We start from the raw sequence: 23,313 nt of genomic DNA, 5'->3' as shown, positions 1-23,313 counted from the left end.
CCAATCAAAAGCTCAAGAAACTAGAAAATCTAGCATCCGCCTATGCTGTTTTAAAAGTGCTTCAGTGGGTGTCCCAGGTCAAGAAAATTAAGCCAATTCATACTTTTATTACTAGAACTACAATTTTAGGCATAAAAACTGTGTTCCGATGCATAATTGTTACCATTCTTCGAAATATCATCTTTTTTGTTCTGCTGAAAAAAGAAAGTGATACACGTTTGAAATGACAAGATGTTGAGTAAATTATGACAGAATTTTCATTTTTGGGTGAACTATCCCTTTAAGGATCACACTAGTCTCCTATTATGGATGAACTAAAATTATTTTGTTGGCACATGAGCCCGAAACAGCACAACACACACAGTCTTATGCGAATGTCCTGCAGTTCCTTCTAGAAATGTATACAGATATTGCTAAATATTTTCAGAAATTGCACTACAGCAAAACAGATTAGAAGCTGGAAAAAGGGCCTAGAACATCTAATGAAGTACAATTACTTGTTTGTATTAAACAACGAATTAAATAAAACTCAAAAGGGTTTTTCTTAATGGGGAGCGCACTCATAATGGAGACTCATTAAATAGGGAAATAAGAGGTCATTAGTTAACACCGAAAATTAGTCCCCTCTTTCATAAACAATGTTCTTACTGCAGCCAGCAATCACGCAAGCTCTTTTCACAATGTCATCAGACGCCAGAGGGGTTTGTTATTTCTAAAAGAGCTTGTGTACCCACAGGGCCAACTCATCCAGGTACAGGAGCCTGTGTTTCTGTATACAAGTGCGTCACAACTACAGGGGGGACCTGATTTTTGTAGCGCAGTGACCCACTTATAACCCGATTTGCTTTTAAAGGACAGGAGATGATTGAGGAAGAGGGTGAGAATGAGAGCGAGAGAGCGAGAGAGCGAGAGAGAGAGAGAGAGAGAGAGAGAGAGAGAGAGCCGGGGTACCAGACTGCAACAGTATGTCAGAGTCAGAGTAGCAGAAAGGAAATAACAGTTAAATGTACTGAACACTGGCACATTTGTCAGTAGAACGAGCCAAAATGCACAGTATTGTTCTCTTTGTTTCGTCTGTTCTTTACTTTCATCTAGGCCAAACACGCTCTCGATCAACCCAAACATATTAGAACCCACTGTTCTGTGTCCTGGTCAACTACCAATCCCTCGCTTTCATTTTTAATAGATGTTTGAACCATAAAGATTATCCAACATCACTCTCTCTCAAACACACAGATTTGTTTCATTGTATCACTGAGAACATCTCATAGGCGTCGTTTCCAAACCAGGCTAATGATGTCCCCTACAGCTAATTACCTCACACCAACCTGTTGACATCACTTGAAAGTTAAATATCACTGACACTGCTGTCATTCTGAAACCTCGTATCTCCTTATTTCATGTCATAAATCATTATTAGTCACCCGTTATGTTTGTCACCGGGTTTTGCAAATATCTAAACAATATTTACAGTCAATTATGACATGTATTTGATCATTTAAAAAGTATAGTGTTTTTTTTCTATTTCCTGAAAAACAGCAAATTTGGACATCTGAGGTTTCGGATGAACAGTGACGATATCATGTGTTCTACTTATGAGTTTTATTCTTCAGTGAGTGCAACCTAAATAGTCATCCCCAAAAAAGTTGTCAGGTTTTGCTTAGGTCTGAATACAAATCTCACCCCAACATGCGGTTAAGTAGGAACACACATTCTCGCTCTCCATTTACTCATGTACAGTCCATGACCCATATTTCTCCTCACAACCTCATTCTTTAGGCTAGACGTGCGTACACTCTTGAGGGAAAACAAGACAATGAATTAACAGTCTAGCAGAATATAAAGGCGCTGCTTCGTTGCAGTGAGAGGTCACGGTCAGCACCTCGTCTATCATTTTGACAGCAGCTAAACAAGAGAGTAAATAACTGTCCTTTATCTGCGCATAATCACCACACAAACAGAGCCACGCGACGCCACCTAGCGGCTGAAACCGGAAGCGACTCGAGGCGCATAACAGTTCTGCAGCGTCATTTACTGCGTTGTCATGATAATCAGCCGGGACAACCAACAGAAATGAATTAAATAATTGTTATTTGAAAGACAAATACAAGTTTTAGACAAACTCTGGGGTTATACATTTTTTTCCTGTAGCTTAATTGGTTGGGGGGGTCATTTTCAAAACATGGTCACAAACCTGTCCCCACACTTTACAGGAATGTTAAAAGCTTCCAAATAAAAAAATACACCCGATTTATCCATTAATACGCAACTCAGTGCTTTTTTATAATAAAAATTGTTATTTTAGTATTTTTTTTCACAATTCATTTGAATTTCATTTGTACTTGAAAAACGCATGTCCCCCTATGTTTAACTCTTTTGTATGGTGCATAAACATTTCCCTTTCGTTTATTTTTTAATTAAGTTAACCAATTAAACACATGGTGAGCGTTCCTTTCCTTAATATAATTTTTATTAAAAATGTCAGTTTTTGGTGTGGTTCTTTAAAAGTGTCATTGGTGTTGCTTTGGTTTGTGTCAGCATGAAGGATTTTTATTGGAAAAAACATGTTTATCGGTATATGTGTAGATTTTAGTGTGCCTCATCATGTTAGTTTTGAAGTGACTTATTTTCATCTTGGAAAATAAGCCTTTCATGGGAATTTGCCACTAGTGTTATTGTCACTGGTGTTACACCACAGACAGAAAACTCTATGCAAATAATAAGTAAAATAAAATGATTAAATAAGGAACTCAAGTTGGCCATTATTATTCGTAACAATGTAACCATGGCGGTGAATACTAATCGTGAAATTTTAGGCATGAAAACTGAATTACATTTTTGAAGTTGTCACTGTTCTTTTGAGAATGACCCAGGGCCTACAGCATTGCATTAGCAATGCAAAAGGTTGTGGGTTCATTTTACAGGGGACACACTTAAAAAATGATCAAACGTATAACATGAATGCGCAATAAGATGCTTTAGATAAAAGCAACTGTCAAGTGCATAAATATAAATGTAAACAACAGAGCTCCTACACCATCAACAACATACCTTTGACTAAAATGATCTACAATTGAAATAAATGGAGAAAAGCACAGCGCTTAATTCAGCGCTCGCACTTTGCAAGCAGTGTAAAATACAAAGGTGAATACAAATAACCTTTCTTTCTTGTTAGTCACAGATTAGTATGCAGAAAACTGCATAATTATCAAACTGTTATTCACAGTGCCATGGCACTGAACCTTCCCAGAGTTTTGACAGCTTAGAGATCACCTTTAATAGCTTCTCTATCCTACATCCAGACACATTCTCACCTTATGCCCAAACAATGTCATCTCTCATAATCTTATTAGCACTTCTGCAAACTCACAATATCTGCTCAGTCAGTGTATCAGGCAGCCTCCAGGATTTATAAAGGGTACATCAGTAGAGCCCTGTTAGTCAGAAGGAAATGTCACATATTTGCTTGAGGATCACTAAAACAAGCATAACTAATGGGTATTTAAGGGAAACATATAAGACACACACAATTAAGTGTGTGTCATATATCAAGGGAAACCAAGTGATAAAAAATGACTTAAAGCAGAGAAACAATTTGGCATGCATTAAAATGTATAACTAGAAGTAACAAAACCTAATGCCTGAGATACCTTTGATAGTTTTTCATGCTGTTTCGGTGTCTACACCAGACACAGCACCCATTATATGTCCCATTTGTCCTTACCACACTTGAATTGAATTGCAGACCACGGGTGACAAAGATACATGGAACCTATGAAGGCCTAAAAAAACAGCCCTTTAAATAACACACTGATATAATGCCATGCCAGAATTTGTTTGTCCATGTCAACACTGAGGTGATGCAGAGAAGGTGCTCTTTTTTTTTTAAAGAACAGGCCTGGAGCAGAAACAGAACAGGCAGATACAAAATGAACGAATAAGACCCCTGGACTTTGAGTTCAGAGGCCTTTGGATTTAATTCTATTTATTTGTAGAGCGCTTTAGACATATTGTTCGAAAGCATCTGCAAAAAGGCCTCAGCAGATCACTGAAGGCAGCAAACTAAGACTTAGTCCAAGACTAAACTCAAGACATTTTATTGAAATATTTTAATTATATATAAAATCATCTTTAGATTTTCAAAACCTTTAATGGTGGATTCAAAGGGTTTCTGTCATGTAAAACAAGCCAAACACCTGTAGGAATATAATAAAACTGTATAAAATATATGATCCAATACCTATAAACAAGCAAAACCCAACTGATATACCCTTCACCCAAATGCCCTTTAAAAATTCTGCATGCAAAACACAGAATCTATGGGTACGTGCACGTGGAACATCACCCATTCATTCATCAAACGGGATCGGTCCCCTTGTTCTCATTACACCAAACTCACTTTAGACTTTAGACTTCAATTTGGTGTTCAGTAAATCTCACGTGTAGCGGCTTGCTGAGGCTGTTTGGCACCCAGCAGTGATCGAAGACGGCGAAGTCTCCATTAAGCAGAAAAAAAACTACGGCCTTACTGACAAATTCCATAATTCATCCTCATAATTATCGAGTTCACACGTTTCCTGGAGCGCAGCGTTCAGCGGGTAAGCGTGAGCCTCCCTGCATTATGCAACATCGACAAATAAACAGATTTCAAATGCCTCAGTAGTCTCTGAATATAACTCAGAACAAAAGCAAAAATACAGTTTAATAGACATTAGCATTTTAATAAGATTGCAAATGACACCAGGCTCTCCTGTCAGTGAAAAACAATAGCATATTCTTATTTGTTAACGTCCGTCTCGTCCAGATTTTTGCTTTGGAACTGACCCGACTGTCAACTTAAAAAAACTGACTGTCACAACAATTGCTAGCTTTCTTAGCATATGTTTTTTTTTCACATTTATGTATAGCTATTGGCCATAAATGATGATTGCTCCAAAATAATAGAAAATGAATAAATCAGTCAATGTTAGTCAATTTAAGGCAATATAATAAAAATCACATGACATCAAGTGCTTAACTCACTCGCAGGTTGATCAATACTGGCATAAAGATTAGATTGTTAATATAAACCCATTCTCTCATCTGGCTAGTATTGATGTAATCATAGATAAAAGGCACTATGGGTAACATAACAACAAAAAACGTGATTATAAGAGTCTTGCATTGATAGGCTTGCTTATACGAGTTGTATTTGTTTGCTCACATGCTGCTAGAGGTAAGAGTAGTTATTCATCAGGCACATTTGGTGAAATAAATGATGCTGGTTAGATTCAATCTCTGCCAGTTGTCCATAGTGCACATAAGACGGTCTTGTCAAGGAAAGCATCTGTGTGAAACAAACAAGCTATAGAACAGATCGACTTGTCAGGATGTCGCTGAGATGATTAAACTAAACAAAAGCAACATCAGTCATTGGAGCTCATAAATAGAGAACTCTCTTAAGAGTCAGACAATATTTCATTCTTATTTGATTGTTCTCACTCTCATTTTTTTTGATGGTGGAAATGTAAAATCCTCCTCCATTGATTAACTGCACCGGTAATTCAAGACTATGTCAAGTTGAGACTGCAATCCAAATGTTTTCCAGCAGAGCTCACAGTCAGCGACTTCGCACATAATACACTGGGAAAGTCTTGAGTTACAACCCCACACCATGTTTGCTCAGCATGTTGGTCTTAAACAGTGTTGTTAAAGTCAGACGTCTATAGACTTCTTTGCACGAACGCACGGACAAAGCCATTGCAAATACAAGTGGGTGGAGTTTCACTCCCCGACGTCAGGAAGAACTTGGAATGTGAATTGAGGTATCCACCTCAAATTTTGAGAGTGTCAGTCAGTGTTTATACATTGACAAGGTTCAAGGGTCAGGATGGAGTGTTTTTTTGGCCGTGTGCTTTTCTGATGTGGAGACTGGAGGTTTGCGGGGTTTGGGAGGACACACGCCCCACATTCTCCACAGTGGACCGCATGCGCTGTTTATCAGACCTCTCGAACTCTTCGTCCTGGGAATAATGGATAAATAAGCCTTCGAAACACCATCACATTAAAACGTTTTCAAATGTGAAAAAGATTAGCAAATCATAAAAAGCACTGAAAATAAACAGAGCTCTTAAAGGTATAGTTACAAAAAGCAACCGGTTTGATTCCAACAGTCAGGAAAGGGTGAAATATGGTTATGTATACTACATCCATTACAAATAGACCTATACAGATGTTGAACCTAAAAATTTTAATCTGCATATTTCTGCCACTCACAGTGTCTGCGGTCAGCTCCTCTTCGGTGTGCTCACTGTGATGCGTGTAGAGCTCCATATCTGACAGAGCACTTTCTGCTATCTCCTCTTCGTAGTCTGTGTGATAATCTGATTCATCTGCGACGCAAAAAGAGGAGGGGGACATTTCGGTCCCATTAGCCTAACAACATACAAGTTTGTAAGCAAATCACACAACACTAAATGACAGCCAGCTAAGACGCAGCCAAAGAGAGATATGCCTGGAATTTAATCACCAGAAGGAAACATGCCAAAAATCCTTGAAACAGACTGCCAACATCCTCTAAAAGGCTTTCAAAATCATTTACCATCTACGACAGCTGGTTTGACTGGTTCGATTCGCGAGACAATCTCAGCCAGATCGGTGAAGGACGCATTTGGACAGGTCACCACCTGCAGGAACCACAATAAATCAAAGAGAACAACTGGTTCAACATGTTACATCTCTAAAGTATTCGGTAGATCGCTGCCTCACGTTGTTCTGTGTTTTGTGGAATTCCTCCTGATGTCTATCCTTCAGCATCTTTTCTACCACTCCGCTTCTGCACCACACGTCAAACACTGTCTTCCCGTGCTGGTACCCCACTTCCTGTAACACATGCGCACATGCGGTGAAGCAAAAGAAATACAGGGTCCACAAAAATTGCAAGTGTGAAAACAAATTGAGCCATTTAGGATGCAGGAAGTAAACAGAGAAGACTCACGCTGATCTCATCAAACTTGCCGAACTCGAGCGTGCGGTATCTGTCGATGGGAGGTCTGATATATTCACAGTAGTCGCTATTCTTAACAGATTCAAGCTGTCTCACGGAGCATACGTAAGCCAACCGTGCCTGGATCTCAGTCATGTTTAACACCTGAAAATGGTCACGTACATTTTCAAAATCCCAAATCAACAACTATTAAAGAAAAACAAAATTTACATAGACTTTTTTATATGAAGTTTTTAATGTAATTCGTTTTTAAATTTATTTTTTACATTTTGTTTGAATTTTTTTTCTATTTTTGTATTTAATACATTTTCTTTTATTTTTGGATTATGCAGTTGTTTGGATTTTCTGGGTGGATGCTTAAATCAAGAAGGCCTGCCTTGAAACATCTCTATATTTTGGTCCTTAAATATAATTGTCTTTCCTTTAATGCAACCTCACCTTGACTTTCTCAGCCAGTGGGTTGAGTCGTTTCCATAGCAGCCACCAACCCGAGAGGGCGTCCCCGTAGTTGGTGAGGTTGGTTTCATCTTGGCTACCCACGTCTATAGCAATCACAACCTTGGCACCCATTGAACGTGCCACATCCGCTGGAAGGGAGGGGGGAGAAAATAACTAACAATAATAAACCAAAAATCACCCAATCCTTCAGATCTGTTAAACCAGCACACTTTCTGCAGTTTCAAAAAGCTTCCCAGTGTTGGCATATTGTAATTTTACTGTCCATTGAAGGATTTTATAGACCAGAGAGAGGCTAATGACCTACTACCCACCTGGCAGGTTATTAATGTAGCCTCCATCCATGAGCAGGTGTCCGTCTTTTGGATCACACAGCGGTGGCAGGTACCCAGAAAGAGACATGCTGGATCGCACATACCTCCACAGAGAGCCTGAAACCGAGAAATGGGAAATATCAAGCACTCGTCTTGGTTAAGAAGGTTAGAAGTTCAGAAACGCAGGTGCAGCATGTGGCGTTACCATCAGTGTGCACTCTCATTGTGGAGGCGGTGATGTCCGTGGTAATGTTGAAATATGGGATCCAGAGATCCTGTAGAAAAGCCAAACATGTTTAAACCACGAAATGTGCCGACTGTGGTCTCCCAGGAAACGCTTGAGCCGATGAGCCTGAATCTCACCTCTATCTGTTTGTCCTTGAAGACAGCATGAATGCTGGAGTTGAATGAAGCTCCAGAGAACATAGAAGTGACGGGATAGGTCAGGTCCAGCACTTTCTTAAACACTGATGTCATTTCCTGCATAACAGGAAGGAGGAACAAGTAAGCATTGAAAAAGAAAAATGTGTGTTTTAAGTGCGATAAAGGATGGCGGTCTCTCACCATGGCCCACTCTCTAGCCCTGATTTTCATCCTGCTGTAACTGCGGTCCTCTGCGTACAGAGCGCCCATCATAGAGCCGATAGAGGTACCACCCACCTGATCAATCGGGATTCCAGCTTCAGTCAACGCTCGGATGATGCCAACTTGGCAACAACCCCTGAAAGGAGAAGGAATGAAAAAAGCCAAGTAAGCAGGCTAATAAAACATTTACCGTGGTTGTTCAGCTGGAAATGTGACCAAAAAACTGACGATGCCCAAACATGGCTTGATTAAGACCAGTCGTATTGGGAATAACAACTCTGTTGTATGCTATAAATAAGTATATTGTTGTTTTTTCTTTAAAAAGAACTACAGAGCCTTTCTATCCTAGGGGAGGCGGGACATTATTAACACGGTACAGTACACAGAATGAATCCCAGGTTACTGCACAAGGGAACCAAGGGAGAAAATAGCAACCAACCTTAAAAGACCTCCTGCAACCACAAAAGACAGAACAGACAAACAGAAGCCATCAGGAAAATAAAGTAGATAGACTAAAGTTCAAACAAAGACAGGAGGTGTAATAGACTTATACAGAAAAATACTGTAATGCAGGATAAGAGTTTTTCCTTTCTTTTTTTTGTTGAGATTTTTGAAGTGGTATAAAAGGCGAGTACCTGGCTCCTCCACCCCCCAGCACCAGGGCGATGGTGTTGCCCGTCAGAAAGCGGGCCAGGCGAGAGAAATCGGAGTGACGGTCTGCGTTTTTTTGGAACACACGCTGATACATCTCTATCTGGCAGGGAAACAAAAGCAACGGAGACTTAGTAATAGAGGTGACTGGTGTTGGCAAGCAGTTTGAGGAGTCAGACAGCATTTCATTTCTTTCTAATTCTGTATTGCAAAAGTAAAAAAAGACAAGCTGCAAACCACCAGCTTGACACTGATGTAACCCCACACCAAACTAGCACCATTGATCGAGCCTATTTTGCCATGTGGGGTCGACTAATGAAACATCATTTGCCATTTATATTCTTCGTATATTCTGACAGAAATTTGCAATTACGTAATACAAAGATAATGGAGCTCAAGAACACAGCAGCCACAGCTGAAAATATCAAAGTTAGCTTAAATATTCAGAACAATCGGGTTTCTTATATAAAAAGGTTTGGTTTCTGGCACTTGTAATGAGTCTTAAAAAGAAATGAAAAGAGAAAGATGATGACATCACGACACGGCCAGTTTTAAACCTACAGCATACATTTCCGCTATTCACTAAAGCAACTGTTCTGAGCTTCATTTCCCATGACATAATATTGAATGCTTTGATTCTGTGTGTGTGTACCAGTTTGGGCAGGCTCCTCTTGGAGAAAACCCTGCGGGGGCAGGACAGGTGAAGGTGTCTGGAGATCCAGCTCCGCATGTTCAGCCATTCAGCTGTTCCTTTGGGAGGAGGGCCGTCCTCGCGGTGCAACAGCACCAGCTGTTTCTGTGCCCTCACCGCGCTCCCCTCCAACATACGCTCCAGCTGAGAAACAGATGAAGGGAGAGAGACCGAGAGGGTCGGAATATATTTTGAAAAACTAGACTACACTATCTAAATGCATCAAAATAACGAAATTACTATGCTTAATGGAACGCACTAAATGCAGAACTAATCCATAAATATGGACAGTCCTTTCATTCCTAATAATTATTGATCTAGTCTCTAGACGGGCTGGCGTGCGTTGAAGAGAGCACCCACGTCCTCTCTCTTTCTTTTCATGTGAATACAATTACCCATTTCAAGCCCTTTTACCACATCTGAGCCTTAATTCTCTTGTTCAAAGACCTGAGACAGAACAGCGGTGCACATTAAAGTCTACAGAATACATATGATCAATGAGGACGTCGCTCTACCCCGGACCTCTGATCCGACTTCAAACACCCGGGCTGGACCGCCGAACGCACAGCTATCAAAACCACACGTTAATCATTCATCTCCCGCTCTCTAGGAGAAGAAGCAGGTCCTCTGGTTCAACCAGAGTCTCGTAACATCCATTATTGCCATGCACTGCGTGTGGTCCTGTGGTGACCTACAGTTCAGAAGAAAACTGCTCTTCTTGTAAAGCTGGAAGACTTGGAGCTGCTTGTTTAGCGCAACGTGCTACGGTTCAAATAACTTAATTTTATTTGGGTTCAAACTATAAAAGTGCCTGCCATCCTGAGCGAGTGATAAATTACAGGCACCAAAGCACAAATCGGTGGAGTCTGTCAGACTAAAGCATTTTTATATTAAAGATACTTCCGTTTCCAGCAAGCAGTCAGATATGTGTAACATAGACCTGAATTTAGGTTGGATGAATTGTATTAATGTAATCCAGCACCTCTATTCACAGTAAAATGGTGTTACATCATACCTCTCCCACAGCTGGGTCTTGTTCTCCCAGTCCCACGATGATGATGCAATCAGCCTGTCTGATACAACGCTGAGTCCAGGGGGTGAGCGACACATCTGTCTGATACAGGACGATGCGGTGGATGTCTTCCTGCTGACCCAGCCAACTCGACAATCTGTACTCATGCACACTGGAGGAGGCGAGAGGAAAAAAAAGCTAATTTTAAAGAAATAGTTCACCTAAAAATGAAAATTCTGTTATCATTTACTCACCCTCTTGTCATTTTAACCCCCTCTGTGTGCATGTTTTTCTACTGCAGAACACAAAAGATATTTTGAAAAATGTTCACTTCTATTGTATGGACACAAAACCAATGCAAGTCAATGGGGACCCACCGTTTTCTGTAACCAACATTCTTCAAAATGTCATCTTTTGTGTTCTGCAGAAGAAAGTCATTCAGGTTTGAAATGACACGAGAGTGTGTGATTTATGACAGAATTTTCATTTTTGGGTGAACTATCCCTTTAAATCCGAAATCTATATCTACCCCTATATCGTGAACTGTTTGAAACTGCAGGTTACTTTATGTGCTTATATTAATATCAGTTGATGTCAATGACATCACACTGAAATTCTCTCAAGAAATTAATCACAGCAGCTGAAATTATAAAAATGTAGAATAAGCTTTTAAACAACGATTTTTATGCACTTGCTTAATAACTGATTTCTGTTTATTTTTAACCAATATGTTAAAAAAGACACATATCGCCAAAAGTCTGAGTCACTAACGCAGGCTGGATTTTAAATTGTTATTGTTATTTTCTCTGGTATCTGTGACCATTTCAGATGTAATCTGGAGTGCTGCTCTGGCTGGTGAAAGCGTGTCAGGTCTTTGTCTATGTGGATCTTCTGCTGTTAAACTGTCAAGTAAACGGAGGATGGATGAGAGCCTGTCAATAATCCGGACAGATACAAGGCCAGTATTGTCACTTCAGATGTCTGTGAATTAAATCTAAACAGAAAGACACAAAATCTCAGCTTTCAGTAAAAACAGAGAATGTCGGAGAACTCTCACGACGGTTTGAGGGACAGGACTTATGCAGCACTTTGGAGAGGAGTTCATTCGTGGGCATAATGGTGACGTTCATTTACATATCATAAAACTCCTTTCATCTCCCTCATCAAATGACTACTTTATTATGTAAAAAAACTCATTTATTTGTTGTTGTTTGTAGACAGTTCAAAGTATATTTATTCATTATGAAAATCCACATTTAATAACGGTGAATGAGCATGTTCTAATAAATATGGTAGGAACTAATATTTGATGTCATTATAACACATCCCTTCCCTAAAAACAAATAAAGTGCACATGATTAGCTTTCTCAAATGACACAGTGTAACAAAGTTGTTTCGCCCGACCTTTTATATTTCTTGTACAATTCTGTGGCGCTAATTATTGTGGTAATATTTATTTACATGTAGCATCAATGTTTTAGTGTTTATTTAGCTCAAGTATATTTTAAGCTTATATCATTAATTACAATATATTGCAAATAAACAAAAACTGTACAAATTTTCACATATTTTTGTCACAAGTCAGAAAATTCTAGAAAGCACAGGGAAGGGGGGATGAAGCGATGATGGGTGACTACGTCTGGAACTTGGTTCGTGAGGACAGTATTAATCATAAAAGACAAAAAAGATCAAACGCATACTTCTGAAGTTTCGGACAACTCATTTTTAGTAACTGTTATGTTAAACTGTTGTTTGATGTTTTCTGCGTACGAGTAATAATACCGAAATTAATAAATGTGTGAAAACATTTTTTGGGTTTTTTGTGCACCATTGATGGTAAAAAAAAAATGTGATTTTCGTATTCAGCATGTTAAACTTCATAAAGAAACATTAAAAATGAAAGCCAAACTTTTTTTTTTACATTGTGTAATATAAATGCGAAGGTTAAATAATAGAACCTTTCATTAGAAGTTATCATTTAAGGACACTTTGATGACTTACCTGTCTAATGCTGCAGAGCCGAGGCGCTGTTTGATGATGTCACTAGTCAAGAGAAGAGTGGGTCCTACAACAGCAAAATATGAAATTCTTCAAATTTCAAAAAGATTCATATCTTTTCCAATCTACAAGAGACAATGGTCCTCACCGATAGCTAGGAGTGCATGCTGGAGCTCCAGGGTGAACGCGGTCAGAGGAACTTCTTCTGACACGGGGAGGACAGTGATGGTGGACAGATTTGATGCTGGGTTCCCTGCATCCCATTTACTGCCAGGGGTGTGCAGAGCGAGGCTGCGTGCTGGACGTTAAAAAAGAACCAAATACTCCGTTAATATTACAGTATGTGTCATTGTCTGGAAATCTCTAGTTCAAATGGAATGCTTATGTACAATTATTTATACACACACACCTGTTAAAGGACCGTTAACCTGCTGGAGGATCTTCTCTCCGAGCAGGTGAATAAGTCTTGTGACTACCTGATAAGAGAAAGAAAAATAAGAGTAATGTTATAGGTAGTCTTAAAGGAATTCTCATCAATGTAATCTCTGGTCATAAAGCATGCGGTGTATATGATGCACCTGTGGGAATTTTCTTTTGATGGAGCTGAGAGCTCCCTCAGGTAGTTTTGCCAGTTCCGAGTCCCGAACCGCATGAACAGTAGTCGCTCTGTTCTGATGGGTCAGAGCCTCCACCTACATTCACACATATAGTTCATAAATGACTACACAATGCAATAACTGACTTACATTTCAGTCTTTACCTCACAATTGATGTTTAATGGCTACAGAAGATATAGAATATTGGTCGTATGAACCTTTTTATGATGCTTTTACTTTGCCGTCCCTGGTCATCATTCACTTGCATTAAAAAATTACCACAAAAGGATAAAAGTCATACCCATGGTACATAATAGTGAAACAATGGTGAGTAAATCATGTCAGAGTTTTCACTATATTAAAACATCCAAAATAATTTCTTACAAAACACCTGGCAAAACATCCACAAACGCATAAATTAAATGACACAACAGCCAAGTTCATTTCCAATGATGCTCTAAGGTCAAGAAACACAAATGAAGTCAATCTGTGACGTACACAGTGACTAAATCTGGATTCTCAAATGAGAACTTTATATTGTCATCACTGGCTCTATGGACAAAGCATCATATCGGTTCTCCTGTGCAGGTAACCATGGCATCGGCATGGCCAGGTATTCTTAGAGCCATATGCATCATCGAGGCGCAAAAGACGTCAGCCAATCAAAATGATAAATGATGAGATAGAAGGATCTTGTGGGACATACAGTGTTCCCAAAATAAGCAATTCTGCATTCTTGTATGTACACCTGATAAGGTGAAAAGTAATTGCTGAAGTGTAAATCAATGCCACAAAAGTATTATGGGATATACTACTACATATAATGAGCATGTTTACTACATAATTATATAATGCAGAATAAAACTGGGCACGAAGACAAAACAAAAAGATTTAAATCATGGAAAATAATAAGTTTCTGAGTAGATTATTTTGAAGGACAAATAAACACTGCAGAATTTATAGTAACAGTATATGGCTTATAGGGTTTAACCATGAATTTTGCTGTGACTAAATTGACATATCTTTAACATAATATTTACATTCTTGGAAATGTTGTGCGTATGCAAAAGCTCACCACTCCAATGAGATCTCCTCTGCCATATTCTCCAGTCAGCTCTTTTTTCCCATCCTCCTTCATGATGACGGAACGCAGACGGCCACTGAGCACTATAAAAGTACTGTCCGACTTATCACCCTGCCTGAAAGAAAGCAAAACAAAGAAAGAGAGAGAGAGAGACTGGATGGCATCATTTATCACAAAAGATTTATGAAATCCTGGAGAGCTTATCTGTCTCACCCAGAGGCCTGAAGAGAAGAAATCATCAAGTTTATTAGATTGTATTCCGTCCAAATCTCTTACTGAGGAATCATGGGAGGAAAGGTTTTTAACAAAAGAGTTTATCTGGGAGCTGCTCTTGGCCAAGCTGGATAGAGGACATTTAATTGTAAGGTACTGCATTTACATTTAAAAGGAAAAGGGTAAAAGAAGGATGTAAATGGTCATTTTCCCCCACATTTTAGAATACAGTAAACTCATCAAAACTATGAAATATCACAAATGTAACTGGATTGAAATTGTAACTAACAAAACCCAAAACAAATCAAGTGTCTTATATTTTAAGCATTACAAGAATTTCCAAAATTAGCAAAAATGCACTCTAGGTACTTGCTTCTCATCCAGAAATGCATTTTAAACAGTGCTGAAGGTAGTTTCAATCTATAGCAATCACTTAATGACTGTTTTTCACAAAAATCAAACATTTAAGCATATGCCTTTAGATCAAAAGATTTTTATTTAGAATGAGCACTATCTATACAGTATGTGAATTGGAAATTGAAAAGGAAATGAATTGGACCTGTAAACAGCTCTGCCCGCCTCCACAGCCATCCAGTCAAGGGCAAAGTCAATCTGTCTGACGAATGGTGACATCCTTCTGACGACTGAATGAGCCACATTCAGCACTACTGTGGGTTCTGCTCTCATGATCCTGACATAACACACACACGCACGGACTCACCAACAGGACCAAATCAATGTGTTATGCAAAAAAAATAGCAAAACTAAACAGAATTTATCGGATTATCTTTTCTAATCCGAATTACTTATCCGTCCAAATTACATAATTTAATGTATATGTTATATACAGTATTTCATAAAGTACATGAATGTTTGTTTGTTTTTATAATTTTATAATATACATTTATATAATACAATTTATATATTAATAATATTTAATATTATTCAATATCTTTTAATTTATTATAATAAATTATTTAATAAACATTTTTAACAATTAAGAATTTTAAATAACTTAATATACATCAACTTTATTTTAATGTAATATTTAATAAAACTGTTTGTATTTATATTTAGTTTGTTTAATACACACATACACATAACACCAGACATTTTCTTTTAGTGCAGATTTGACTCATATTTGTTTGTAAGTGTGACCTACTCGTAGAAATGCGTTTTAGAGATGGACAGGAAGCTGCAGTCCCGATGTGCTCGCACAGTAAAAATCAAGGGCTCTCCCGTCAGCACGGCCAGCTGACCAACAAGCTCTCCCGGGTGAGCCACAAACAGACACGTCTCCTCCTCTCTATCTATCATGCGCTGGTACACATGCAGCGTGCCCACGATGACAAACTGCACACTCACTTCCTGAAGGACAAACACATTCAAGAGAGTCATTGGTCAAGATCTTAGAATTGATCAACAATAGGTAAAATGACCATGGGGGATAGAAGTACAATAAAATAATACAACTTGTAAGTAATTACATTTAATTTAACATCTAATGAAAAGCATCTCAAATCAGTCATCATTTTGGTTACGACATTGTCTGTTTCGACAGACACCCGAAGGGCAGCAGACAGCTCATCCAACTTGGTCATACATTTGCTGTTTCACAAGCAATTTTTATGAGATGTCTAACCTGATCGCCTTGTCGAGCTACCACAGATCCAGCCTTCACCTGATGCAGTGTCACCCTGCCCTCCAGCAAACTGGGGTCCTAACACACACAATGAAAAGTACTCAACCACACCTAAATGAAATGATACGTTAAAATTGATATATTTCTCAACAAAGGTGTATGTTTACCTGCAGCTGAATAATCCCCAGCAGGTCTTTCTTGGCAGCCTGAAATATGGCTCCTACTTTACAGGGCGGCACGCCGGAGTGCGGCGCACTGTCTGTGTAATGAATCACGGCGGACGGAGCGTGCTGCATGGTGACGCTCTTCTTCAGAATGGACTAGAGAAAAAACAAAAATAATATAATGTAATGTTTTAATATCTAAAGATATTTGAAGGCATCTGGTAAGTAATGAGATGAGAGGGAGGGTAATGAAGACCTTGTAAACAACAGGACTGGATGGGGGATCGTCTATGGTAACGCGGGCACGTTCATAGGCCATGTTCAGATCGTTTCCTGGCACCACTGCACACACATACACGCACACAAATATCACAATGTAAGTTTCCTACATCTTTCGACCAATGAGGTTTGAGGATTCGAAATCTGAAAATGGGAAGGCTTTTGCCTACATTCCAAAGCTTAATTCTGGAGTCCCATTTCAGTTTTCTGTATGAGTGAAATGCATAGATGATAAATGATAGTGAGGCGTTACCCGTCCCATCTACAGGCATTGATACAGAACGAGACCTCCGCACAACTGTGTTTTCATATGAACCGGCTTGCCCTCCATCTGAACGATGACAAAGTTACACGTTCAAAACCGCTATGTCCAATACACATCAGTGTTTCTTTGGAATTGTAGCGACGTTAAATGCACCATGCACGTACCTGAATCAGTAAATTGGTCTCCAGAGCTCTGCAGATGTTCCTCGTCTGGTGCTGTGTGAGAGTGGGGTTTGCGTGGGACTCTGCTGGGACTTCCCTCCGCCAGCACACTGTTGACTGCAAACAGAGGCACTGCTTGTCTGTCCTACACAACCACACACGCATATACACATCTTCAGACACTTCCAAGCATCTGGCACACAAAAGGATTTAACACGGATTTGACGTCTTGGTCCCAAGATACTTCTGATTTGTTTAAATCACAGACTCCTCCTCGTAATTTAGGGATCATCCTCCTTTTTGTCGCTCACTGAAGAAAGAGCAAAGTTTGCTCATATTCAAGAAAAAAAACAACCCAACTCAGCTAAAGAAGTCAAAAGTGATATATGTGACTTAACTGATCCTGCATTCTGCTGACGTGACTGTGTGTTGACAGGACAAAATTTTATTTATAGTTGAGGAGAAAAGTGAAATACACAGCACAAACTAAAAGGCGCTCAACAAAAAAACGACCCCCTCAGCCTGCCTATGGTCTTGAGATGAAGGGTGATGTGATGAGTTACGCATGTGCCGAGTTGTGCTGTGCAGTGGAGGCTGATGGGAGATTTTCGCCCCGGGGGGTGTTAAAGTCGGTGTCCTTTAAATGAGAGTGGAGGTCTTATGATCCATGTTATTTAATCTGGCTGAGTTTTACGGCTCAAGTGCAGGAGTGATTATGCCGATGGTGGTTAACGCAGCATGAAATAACACTGAGAGTGTGTGCGCGTGTGAGAAAGCCCACTTATTTTAGAAGTGATAAAGTGTGTGTGAGGTCTTCAACGTAATAATGCTGAGATGTATGTGCGTGCTCTCGAACCTGATTGAAAAGCTCGGTTGTCAGTCCCAGGTAGTTGTGAAGGGCCAAGAAAGTCACTCGCTGAAGACGAACCATGATTATCTGAATAGCCAGAAAGAGACAAAGATCAGCCACAAATGAACTCTGCCATTCCTGGAAATGACTTTCTTTCTGGAAATTCGTATTTCTTCTAAATATCGGTTTGCAATGTGGATGAAGTTTACATCAGACACAGACAGCCCATGTGTACCTGTATGACTCTCACGAGTGTCTCTGGGTATTTCTCGAACACAGACTGGAAAGCTGAGGCAGGTAGACGTAATATGGTAGATCTGACCGCTGCACGAGCAGCCACGGTCTTATATGCAGCGGGATAACCCTGGAGGACGAGAGCGAGACAGGAATGAAGAATTCAACTCTATGCACTAGAATGGGATAAGAAGTAAAGAAGGCAGAAGAACACACCGTTATGATATCCAGAATGCTGAGCAGACTGTGAACACTGTCCCCGGGCAACACGTCCTTCACCACAGGCTCTGTGCAATCCTAAAATACGCACACACACATGATAAATAACACTTCAGAAGGGCATTCAATTTAATTTGTAAATGTGTTATTTAGCTGACACTCTTTGTCCAAGGTGACCTCTGGTACATTTATTAGTGATACAATAACCCTGAAGCAACCAGTTGAATGCTTGTGGGATTTGAACCTATGACCTCTGAGTTGACGGACCAGATCTTAAAGGAATAGTTCACCCAAAAATGAAAATTCTGTCATTCTGTCATTACTCACTCTCTAGTTGTTCCAAACCTGTATAAATGTTTTTGTTTGGTTGAATACAAAGATATTCGAAAAAATGTTAGCAACTGATATTTCCGGGGCATCATTGACTACCATAGTAGTAAAAGTGCCCTAGAACTTTTTGCTTTTCTAAATTCCTCCAAATATCTTCTTTTGTGTTAAACAGAACAAAATAATAACATTACAATTGACTATGAACAACTGAATACAATTGAAATGACTATGGTAGTCAATGATGTCTCAGAAATGTCAGTTGCTAACATTCTTCCAAATATCTTTCTTTGTGTTTGGAACAACTTGAGGGTGAGTAATCATGACAGAAATTTCATTTTTCTGTGAACTATCACTTTAAATCACACGGCCAATCATACCTGCTTTAAACCAATCAAACATTTCATTTGTTTCAAAAGTGCAATAGGCTTGCACAGAAAAAATAGTCACATACAGATTTTGAATGACATGAGAGTGAATAAATGATGACAGAATTTTTATTTTTGGGTAACAATCGCTTCAAGGGTAAGGTGTGAGAAGTGTGAATCTACGTGCTTGGTAACTCTCGCTAAATCTAAACTCTGCAAAGCAAATCTAAAAAAGGAGATTCTTTTGCTCTTCCTTACAGTCTCATGGATGCAAAGCTCCAGCCTTCCATCCTGAACCACATAAATGCTGTCATCATCGTCTCCCGGCTTGAACAACCCTTCCCCTTCCTGGAGCTCCACAAACACCATGTGCCGACAGAGCTCCAGGAACAAGGGCTTCTCGAAATGACCAAGTACCCTGAAATGCACACACACATTTACAGTATATAACTTTGTTTAATTCAGTGTTTCCCAACCCTGGTCCTCGGAGCACACTGTCCAGAATGTTTTAGATCTCTCCCTATATGAAACCCCTGATTGATGAGTTGAAACAGGTGTTTTATATAGGGAGAGATCTAAAACATTCTGGAAGGTGTGCCCCGAGGACCAGGGTTGGGAAACACTGGTTTAATTCAACAGACATTGGTTTAAAAAAAGATCTTACTAATGTGCATGCATTCTGAGCATTTACCTGACATTCTTTAGCATGTAGAGCACCTCGGAGGGCAGGTTTGAGTTCTGCACGTCAAACTCAGTAAGATCCGCCTCCAGGAGGGAGGGAGGGGGCTCTTTGGGCTGTAAAGTGGGCGGCTCTTTCCTGATCCGCAGAATCCTTAATGACATAATGGAAGGATCAAACAAGAGAGCTTTAATTGGACAACATGCATATTAATTTACGACCAGTGTTGGGTGTAACTAGTTACTAAGTAATTAGTTACTGTAATTTAATTACTTTCCCCTTGAATAAGTAAAGGATTACTCTTATTTTTTCTGTAATTTAATTACAGTTACTTTTGATGTAATTAAACTAAATACTCTGTGTAATATATGTGTGTGTAATAGTGGAATTCACATCAAAATTCAAGTCGTAACTTTAAAATCCGTGCTTTAATGTATAATTCTCACATTTGTAATACTTTGGTCAGTTAATAAGAGAACTTTATGTAGTTTAATATTATTTATTTGAATGAATTAAAAGAGCCCTTTCATGCCTATCTTTGAATCACTTAACTAATCAAGGTTGATATAGGATATAGAAAGTAATTAGTAATAAGTAACAATACTTTTTGGAGAGAGTAATTTGTACAGTAATCTAATTACACTATTGAATATGTAATTAGTAACTAGTAATTATTTACTTTTTCAGAGTAACTTACCCAACACTGTTTACGACACATTTCTAGAAATTTTTAACTTTTACGTGTAAGGCAAACGGTTATGTGTAAGAACCCAAAAGAACAAACCTGCGAGCTATAGTAAGAACTTTAGGCCTCTTTCGCGTGCGTTGTTTAGAAATCGAAGTAGAGGATGGTGTAGAGGACAAGGTCTGGACCTAATGTGAACAGACAAATCAAGTGGTGAAAGGAGATGTGCATGATGGTCTGTTTTGTAGACTCTATGCTGCCCTCTAGTGTAGGAACGTTAAAGTTCCAGCTGATGATATACATTTTCTCATATGACTATTAATCCCCAGTCGAAAAACAGCGTACAAATCCTACCAGGCAAGCCAATTAGTTTCAGCCAAGTGTGACTCACCTTTCTCATAATTTTCCTGCCATAGAAGAGAACTTTATCTCTCTTCCTAAAGCGATAGCGAGGGACACCGGCATGTTGACCTTAAAACACACACAAACACATTTACATCGCCAAACAAACATAACCAAATGACTAAACAGCACATTTTACTTGGCCTGTCAACATTTTCACTTACCCCAAACAATTGTTTTTTTTTTCTCATTTAGTTTTTTCATTTGTTGTGGGGTTTTATTTAATGTGCCAAAATGTCTTTATGCATATTTTTAACTGGACATTTTTGAATAACAATTCATTATTATATGACTAGAGACTGGTTATTCAAGCACCAGAGCTACTCAAGCAAGTACATCGTCCCTTTGACCCGCTTTACTTTGCCAGCGCTATAGTTGAAAATTGTTCAAGTGAGGGAATCTGTTTGTAGACAGAGAAGTGAAACTTACTAGCCAGTTTGTATCTGCGATAGAGGAGAAGCACAGAGATTCCTATCAAAAAAACAGCCACCACCGCTCCGATCAATACACCCGTCAGCTGTAACACACAAACAAGAACAAAACATTAAAGATCTGTATAAAAAATACATTAGTGTGCTCCTGGACTTTTGATATGATTTGCTATTGAAAAGAGCTTTAAAAAGATACTCAAGGAACACATGTACCATGGTGGTCTGCATCCTCTCCTCCACAAACTGTTGCAGCCGGGAACGAATATCACCCCCAATGGCCTGAGGAAATACACATCAATATGCATTCAGCTGTAATACACACACTCACAGCTAAACAGACATGCACACATTGTATGTAACTCACTATCAAACCGATTTTTTTGTTTTGTTTTAGAAAACCAACCCTCTGGATAGAAAAACTCTTTTATATTTCCATTTAAAATTCTTTCATCAGGTCTATTATATTGCACCAGTTTGCCTCAGTTCTCAAGACTGCATTCAGAATACACATCAAAAGCCTAAATAAATGTTGGTTTTCTTTGAAATCATCAGGTTTATTGTTATTTTTTAATCCAAGGCTAATTGTTGGCCTTAAACTAACTTAAAAGACCCAGTGCTTGTTCAGGCAATTTCCTTCCTGCCTTGCACAATAACACAGAGTGATTTTCATTGCAAATGAAAGAACCCAATAACAAGGATCTGTTTTCTCAACAAAACGCCAACATTCTGATGATCAAGTGCAAACACACCCAGTACTAGGGCTGCTCGATTATGACAAAATCATAATCAAGATTATTTTGGTCAATATTGAAATCACGGGCATTTAACACGGTTACTCACTGACTTTTGAAACAGCATAGGAAAAATAAAGGAAACTTGTCTTTTAAACTGATTTTTTTACCTCGATTATTTTTTATTTTTGTAATTTGTGAAGGGTAAAAAATTAACGATTACGATTAATTTTCGATTAATTGCACAGCCCTACCCAGTATAAGCTGATAAGAGGTCACATGCAGAGATGCAAGACGGAGATAAAGATCTGAAGCTGGCCGCAAGAAACCTGTTAGGAAAAACTTCAGTGACAACACTGTTACAATTACACAAAACTAAGGGTTTCTTTAACTAAACTGGGTCTCTTACAACTGGACCGAATTGTTAATAATTGTTAACAGGAAGTGGACAGAACACAGAGGACCCACGTGAAAATTATATTGATATTAGTGCATTCACAAACTTCTAGGAGGTAATACTTACAGGATACGTACACTGGTTCTCATTTTCCCCCATTCCTTAAAAACACAATCACTTATTTATTAAGAAAGCATTTCGTTTGTATACATTCATGCTGTTTCTTTAGTCTGACATATGAAGACGAGGGTCAGCATTTCTTCTAAACTGCAACTTTTCTCTGTAGTGTGTTAGATAGGACTTAACTTTTTGCAAACCAACGTATAATGTAATGGAAAATTAGAATGTCACACTGAAACTGAAATGTAGTCTAGTGTTTATGGTGTCAGATATAAGTAGCGATAACATGCGCTAATGTTATCAGTTACGGTTATTATTAAGGTGTCAACAACCATGTCAAAAACAGTTAAATTACGATTCAGCATACATCAACTGCACACTACCACATATTTAACATGTATATTTAATAAAGAAAGCATAAGAATTAAACGCTGAACTAGCAGGTTTATATTAATGACAGATTCATATGCTAATTAGCTAACAAACTAGCACTTACTCTTGTATGACAGCGAAATTGAGGACCGCGCAGAAATTATTCAGTCAAAATGAGTTTATGTATCCTACAACTTCTTGCTGACCATTTTCTTTTAAGTTTTAATACAAATATGACTACATCGTAAACTTTGGCAGCTCCGAATTCGCCCCATGAAATCAAATCTCTGCTGTTGCTTTGATAGTTCTTCGCGTGGTTGTATTCTGCGTTGCGATTGGCTAACCGCAGCCTCTAATGGCCAATCAGTGTGGCCGTTGTTGGTTATTGCTTGAGGCTTGTTG

The 23,313-nt window shown here is 38.9% G+C and overlaps 1 protein-coding gene across 1 annotated transcript; it reads right to left on the bottom strand.

Moving 5' to 3' along the window:
• Positions 1–4,700: 4,700 nt before the first annotated feature.
• Positions 4,701–23,250, bottom strand: pnpla7a (patatin-like phospholipase domain containing 7a). The gene is made up of 36 exons (XM_057360312.1): positions 23,036–23,250; positions 22,546–22,580; positions 21,505–21,570; positions 21,290–21,377; positions 20,850–20,929; positions 20,558–20,646; positions 19,786–19,926; positions 19,353–19,512; positions 18,397–18,477; positions 18,182–18,310; positions 17,953–18,033; positions 17,100–17,241; positions 16,924–17,001; positions 16,648–16,733; positions 16,395–16,547; positions 16,228–16,305; positions 15,748–15,953; positions 15,145–15,276; positions 14,364–14,487; positions 13,271–13,384; positions 13,102–13,168; positions 12,841–12,990; positions 12,696–12,759; positions 10,698–10,866; positions 9,644–9,826; positions 8,976–9,094; positions 8,320–8,476; positions 8,119–8,235; positions 7,961–8,030; positions 7,756–7,872; positions 7,424–7,572; positions 6,977–7,129; positions 6,748–6,861; positions 6,581–6,665; positions 6,256–6,371; positions 4,701–6,002 (listed from the first exon to the last, which is right to left on the bottom strand). The coding sequence occupies exons 2-36, from the start codon at positions 22,576–22,578 to the stop codon at positions 5,865–5,867; spliced, it is 4,029 nt and encodes a 1,342-aa protein (XP_057216295.1). The 5' UTR covers positions 22,579–22,580; positions 23,036–23,250; the 3' UTR covers positions 4,701–5,864.
• Between the last annotated feature and the right edge of the window lie 63 nt (positions 23,251–23,313).

Source organism: Triplophysa rosa, linkage group LG19 (assembly GCF_024868665.1).
Source record: "Triplophysa rosa linkage group LG19, Trosa_1v2, whole genome shotgun sequence".
NCBI lineage: Eukaryota > Metazoa > Chordata > Actinopteri > Cypriniformes > Nemacheilidae > Triplophysa > Triplophysa rosa.
This window is presented reverse-complemented; position numbering and strand designations above follow the sequence as displayed.